The following is a 6,000-nucleotide window of genomic DNA, read 5'->3' as shown; positions in this document are numbered from 1 at the left end:
ATGTTGCGAATAGCCCCGTGGAAGGTTGGGTTTCGGAGCGGACTGCACACAGCGGTGGCTGCGCGTTTCTTGATGTCATACAAGACTTGCTAAAATAGCTGCCGCTGTTGGTTGGAAAGGCTTAGAGGCAGCTACTCGGAATTGAAATTTAGGTTTATTATGTACGCTAAGAGCGACTGTTTATTGCGTATATAGCTATGTTCGTCGCAGTACTCTCAGTTACAATGACACAAAGACAATTTAAAAAAAATCATATGGCCTTCTGACAGCGCACTGGCTATTTGCAGCCAATGGTGAACAAGATCATCATGCCAGGGTCGATAATTGTGAACTATTTATTAAACTGAGCACCATACGCTCTTTCACGCACAAAAACGCCCTCGCCAGTTAATTCTTCGCGATCTCTGCGACGTGCTTTATTTTTTTGCCTTGCTCGCGGGCGGCCTCACTCGATGTGGTGCAGCATCTGGTAGACGAGCACCGCATACGTGGCCAGCATAGACATGGCGGTGATGGTGCTGCCGCGGTGTGCGTCGAAGCAGTTCCAGCCCGACATCTCCACTCGTGCTCCTCGCACGGCCGTGGACAGCATCAGCAGCTCCTGATTCAGGGCCATCTCCTCGGCCTGCGTGCGGGACGCAGAGGCGCCCGCGTGGTGGTCGCAGCATGCAAGGCGCAGCACGTGAGGCGTCAGCGAGTCCTTCGCCAAGCGTCCGGGCTCCGAGGCCGCAACTAACAGGGCCACGAGGAGGACGACGGCCAGGGTGACGTCGATGGAGGCCGCGGCGTACGCGCCTGGCTCGTCCACGTCGGCGCGCGACATGATCCAGGGCACGCCGAAGATGAAGCACAGCACCGTGTCTCCGCACCTGAGCGAGAAAGTGAAAAAAAAAACGATGACAGTGTGTACACTTCCAGCGTGTGCCCTTCCTTCTAGCATGGCCATGCGACAACGACAGCAAAGGTTCAACCATATTGAGTGAATTCGAGCAAATTGTGGAGCCTTTTTTAATATGTTCTAAGGGGATAAAGAAAGACAGCAGACTTACTCGATCTTGCGGAATCACACCCTAATTTTCATCGAAGCTGTTTTTGCATTGGTAACTTAAGTTAACGATTATTACACGGTACAATTTAAGATGTTTCCCGCTAGTTACTCGCACGTTTGAAGACTTGCCCACACATGACGCTTTCGAGCACTAGTCGACGGGATTTTTTGCTTACCGAGCCTGCAATTCATCCCCGCACATTTACCGTGTCATCTATTTGTTATGAAGTCCCCCCAATTTCATCTGAATTTGACGTTGGTGTCACTTACCGTTCATCTAGGTCTAAAAGGGCGTCGATGGAGGCACCGTTCTCCTTCGTTCGTAAAACACACCTATAAAGCTCCGAAGCTCCTCAATACGTAATATACTGCAAGGGCAATCAATAACTGACCGATACACCTCGAACATCACGTGGACATCAATCATAACTTTCACTTAAATTTCACTAAAGCTAAACAAGCGTTCTCATTTAGCTTATCTATGAAACCTGGTAACAACCTACTCTGAACTGCCTAAAACACATGAAAATATTGAGAAAACGAAAGGTCTGTAGTTATATACACAGCTTCCGATGTAAATTAACTTAAATTTTAGAGTTTTACGTGCCAAAACCACGATCTGAAATTGAGACACGACGTAATGGATTATTCCGGATTCATTTTGACCACCCAGCGTTCTTTAACGCACACCCAATGCATGGTACGCAAGCGTTTTTGCCGTTTTCCTCCATCGAAATGCGGCAGCCGCAGCCGGTATTCGCGCAACGCGAAAGCCACTACGCCACTGCGGCGGTTGCAGCTTCCAATTCGACAAGAACTATGTTTATCTGCGCATTACATTACGCATTATTTTCAACAAATGTAAACTCGGTGTGACTTGGAGATTTTTCGAAAGAGCTGAAAATACAGGGAATAATGCTTTGTCTATAAGCTTCAAACGCTTCATAAAGGCATTTTTTTACAAAGGGCGTGTTTGATGCATACAAATTGACCTTCGCATATAAATCGTGCATTACGTTTTGTTCTTTCTCGCTAAATTTGATCTGGATGGCTTTTATAGTTCCCCCAGGCCTGCGGGATAAGTTCCGTGCCGTTTGTAAAACACACATATAACGCCGCAGAGCGCCCCTGATAAGTAATCTATTGCAAATGCTGTAAATAAACCCCACACCTAGCCCTTCGCCTATGTATCGCCCACAATATGCAGCTTACCTCCACCAAATGTAAACAAGTTATCTAGTACGTTTTTTGAAAGCGCTAGAGAAACATAACACTCACCTCAATCAAACTCACTGATACATTTGTTTTCGCTCAATTGCTCGCGTAATATGAGTAGGTCAACCAATGAGCATAGCTTACCTCGGTCACACACAAATGCTCGAAGCTGGTAGTGTCGTAACGAGTGACGACCTAAAGAAATATGACGAGCGATATTAGGTCTATTCTATACTCCACTACTACACTTCGAAGCATCTACGTTCTAAGCCTGGAGCGTAGATAGCAAGGCCCCGGCCAACACAGCTGCTTCGAAGAGAGTGTGTCGGAAGTCATGAGCTGTTTTTCGGAAAGGCGCACTGGTACTTACGTTCCAAACATCACGGTTTCCATAGCAACCGTGCTCGTGAAACTCTCGCTGATCCTCTCAGCCATCGAAAAGTGAGACACGATTTTTCGGCACCGGTATTTCTCGAAGCGCATTGCTTTCGTAGGACATGGTGAGTTTGGAGTGGGGTGTGTGAGCCTGAATGTTGTCTTTCGGGTCGGTGGGTGTGTCAGCCGACAACACAGCCACTCAAGTAATCACGGCACGGGTCCTTGTCGTCTTCCTCAACGCGCCATGGCAGAACGCATGGGCGTGTCTGCTTCACTAGCACTGTTACAGACGTGGAGTAGGTTTCATTCTTACGCACGCCACAAGCGCACACTTCCGATGGCTCGAAGCACTGCAAGTTCAGTGCTCGCGCCATTTCCTCCGGCGAGCTGATTGGAGACACAAAGGGAGGTGTCAAACCAACATGACCGCACTTCTGTCTTCAAAATCATGACTTCAGAGCGTCTCCTTTTCTCTTTCTTTCCTCCATAGTATGGAGCCTTCAAAAGCACCCCTACGAACAAAGCTGGAGCGCATGTGCGCATAAAGACAAACAGAAAGGACGAAATCTGCCCCCAGTATTCTTAACCCATTAAAGACCAGCGTGGTCACGGTAGTCTGCACAGTGGATTTCAATTAATTACGATTAACAAAACGGCACCAAAATCGCCTTTGACGTGCCGTTTGACAGATTAGAGTTCCCTTTATGGATACCAAGTGACAGCAGCTGTCAGTCGTTTTGTTTAAGCCCCTCGCAAAGGAGGGAATAAGTGTTGCTCTGGGAGGAGCGTTGCCATGCATTGCTCCAAGGGGTAAGCGTGTTTTTTTTTCACTACATCTTTAAGCAATAGTCAGATATCCTTACCTCCGTATTGTTCTTTGAATATATGTGACCTTCGATGAGCAGTTGTGAAGGATTAATGTTCGATTTATCCATGAACCAGCGTGTTATCTTGCGCGTTGCCATATGGTCACTCTGGGCCTTTAGGCTACCTAACTGTTTATTTATTTTTAACTGCATTCTCATCCCTTGCACGGCTGTTGGCGTGTTCTTGCAGTGGTTATTTCCTATTTTATTGTCTGAATAGGTTGATGTTGGAAGAAATAGCGAAGCAGTCGTAGAGGAACATGACGACGTGTCAGTGATTTATATCAAGCCGCCAGAGGCTAGCACCTATTCGGGTGAAAACTCGGCCGATGAAGACTCAGGTGGGCTCATTGACATTCTAAGCAGGGCTCATCGACATTCTATTAGCCGGCGCTGAAACTGTTTTCTCCGACGGACGCCGCATTGGTGGATGCAACTCGGACGATGACGACCCCGGCGAGCGAGGTGACAGAATATCAGAGGTTTCTTCTTCTGTAGTTGATCTGGCCATTCCGGCAAAATTATCCACTGCTTCTAAGTGGACGAAGGGTGATCTCCAGACAAGCCTTGGCATATTTCCCGACCCAAACTTTGCTGCTTACAGGGACTTTTCACCTGTTGAGTTGTTCGATCTTTTTGACAACGCCGTACTCGATAGGGCAAGTACTCGTATGTTGAGAAGAAGCGAATCAAGGTGGCCCATCAAAACACTGTTGCTAAGTACGAGATTTATAGGAGGTACGGCCCAGATGGATACAAATGCAGGCCCCTATAGGATTGCAATCCGTGGCAAAAAGTGGTGGTGGCCGATTTTCACTTCACTTTGTGATGTATCTATCAGCAACGCTTGGGCGCTAATTCGTAGCACAGGGTTCAACGTCACGCAGGTGGAATTCCGCAGGCAAATTGCACAAAGCTACCTGATACGATGGGACAATAAGCCTAGAGGACCTGGTCAACGCAGAATACCAAAGACTTGTGATGCCCTGACTGGTACGCGGTGTGACCAAGTGGCCCACTTTGTTGCACCGATACCTAATGGCAAGAGGGGGAGGTGTGCATGAGATAATTGCAACAGCGCGGTGCACACACAATGCACAAAGTATGACGTCGGCATGTATATTCCAAGATTTAAACCATATCACACTAAATAAGTGCTTGACTATTCGCTATAAATGTTTTTTGTGATGTTTAATGGCTTGAAATGAATGTTTTTAACTTCGCGTATTTTGCTGTAGCGTAAGGGCCCAGTGTGACCATATGGTCACTGGCTGTATTTCGAAAACTAATTACGCAAGAGTAATAATTTCTTGCATGTGAATTATTAGTATAAATGTCAGTTAAGATATGACATTTATTTCAAGATAGCAAGAAAATAAAGAAACCGGTCCCTAATGGGTTAAACGACGCTCAATTCGAAGCTTTTCCTTCACTCCACTTAGGGGAGCATAGCGCCGCCCTTCGGCTGATCAATACGCTTTCACTTCTCAAGAGTCGTGGATGAAAACGAAATGCCGTGACCCCTTCTGTCGAGGGGTGCCGCTGCTATGTACTTTCGTGAACCGAGGCAGGGTGTTAAGTGGAGGAAGGTTCTACAATACGGGAGTGAAGGCACGCAATGGCACGTCCCTGAGAGCCCAGTGAAAAGGCCCCTGTATGCGATAAACCATACCCGTAGTCAGGCACGTGCGCTTTAGTTCAAGTGGTGCGGGTTTGCAAGTCGCGTCAGTTGCGTGCGCGGGCCGGCGAGACGTACCAGATGAAGAGCAGCCAATTGTAGAGGTCGTCGCAGCGGCCGATGGCACGGCACAGCGACGCATGGTGCAGCCGCAGCTCCCGGACCTGCGTAAAGCCCCGTTAACGTATTGCAGAAAAGCTCCGGTGGTAGTTTGACCATGTCATGGTAATGGCATCCCTAGGTTCCCGAGAGCCTCGTGTCCTGCGTCTGATAGATTGGTTTCGAAAATTCAAAAATAATTCTAAATAAACAAAAAGAGAGGTCGAAAATGAAAACGAAACATGACCGAGCAGCTGAGCGAACCTCTTCCTGCAACGTCACGAGTGGCACACTAGTGGGGAAAGTGCTCTAGGCATGCAGGTCAAACCAGCGTGAAGAACGAAAGCGATGAAGAGTAGACGCTCAGCAGATTCGTGACCGCTCCGGACCATTCGCGGAATGTCTTCGGGTGACAAGTGCCAGCTGCACCAGCTATTTGGAACTGCCAAACAGTGACAGCTGCTATTTCGACGAATTCAATAGCCATGATTCGCCGTTCTAATTCGAGCCGCCACCACGACAGCCAGCGCCCAGAATAACACATCGCGCTGCAACATAAAACCCATGGTAGCACTAACCATTGAAATGATACGTGCTGCTTGCTGTTTTAGGTGTTTTCCCCTTGTCAGGGAAAAGTTTCACATGCTAACTATGGGATATTGTGAATCGCTACTTTCCGCATTTGTATGTCAACTTATAGGGCACTCAATTTCCAG

The 6,000-nt window shown here is 47.7% G+C and overlaps 1 protein-coding gene across 4 annotated transcripts in view; it reads right to left on the bottom strand.

The window, feature by feature from the left end:
• Window positions 1-358: 358 nt before the first annotated feature.
• The window catches only part of LOC135902744 (uncharacterized), a 63,943-nt gene continuing 58,301 nt past the window's right edge, over window positions 359-6,000 (bottom strand). For 2 of the 4 annotated variants that reach the window (XM_065432963.2, XM_065432964.2), the window contains one exon: window positions 364-869. In XM_065432963.2, coding sequence (XP_065289035.1) covers window positions 417-869 — 453 coding nt within the window. In that variant the 3' untranslated portion in view covers window positions 364-416. Of the gene's footprint in view, window positions 870-5,263; window positions 5,350-6,000 lie in introns of all 4 variants that reach the window. The other 2 variants (XM_070532987.1, XM_065432962.2) reach the window with 2 other exon arrangements.

The sequence above is a fragment of the Dermacentor albipictus genome, chromosome 2 (assembly GCF_038994185.2).
Source record: "Dermacentor albipictus isolate Rhodes 1998 colony chromosome 2, USDA_Dalb.pri_finalv2, whole genome shotgun sequence".
NCBI classification, from domain to species: Eukaryota; Metazoa; Arthropoda; class Arachnida; order Ixodida; family Ixodidae; genus Dermacentor; species Dermacentor albipictus.
The sequence above is the reverse complement of the archived record's forward strand: the minus strand, read 5'-3'. Positions and strand labels throughout refer to the sequence as shown.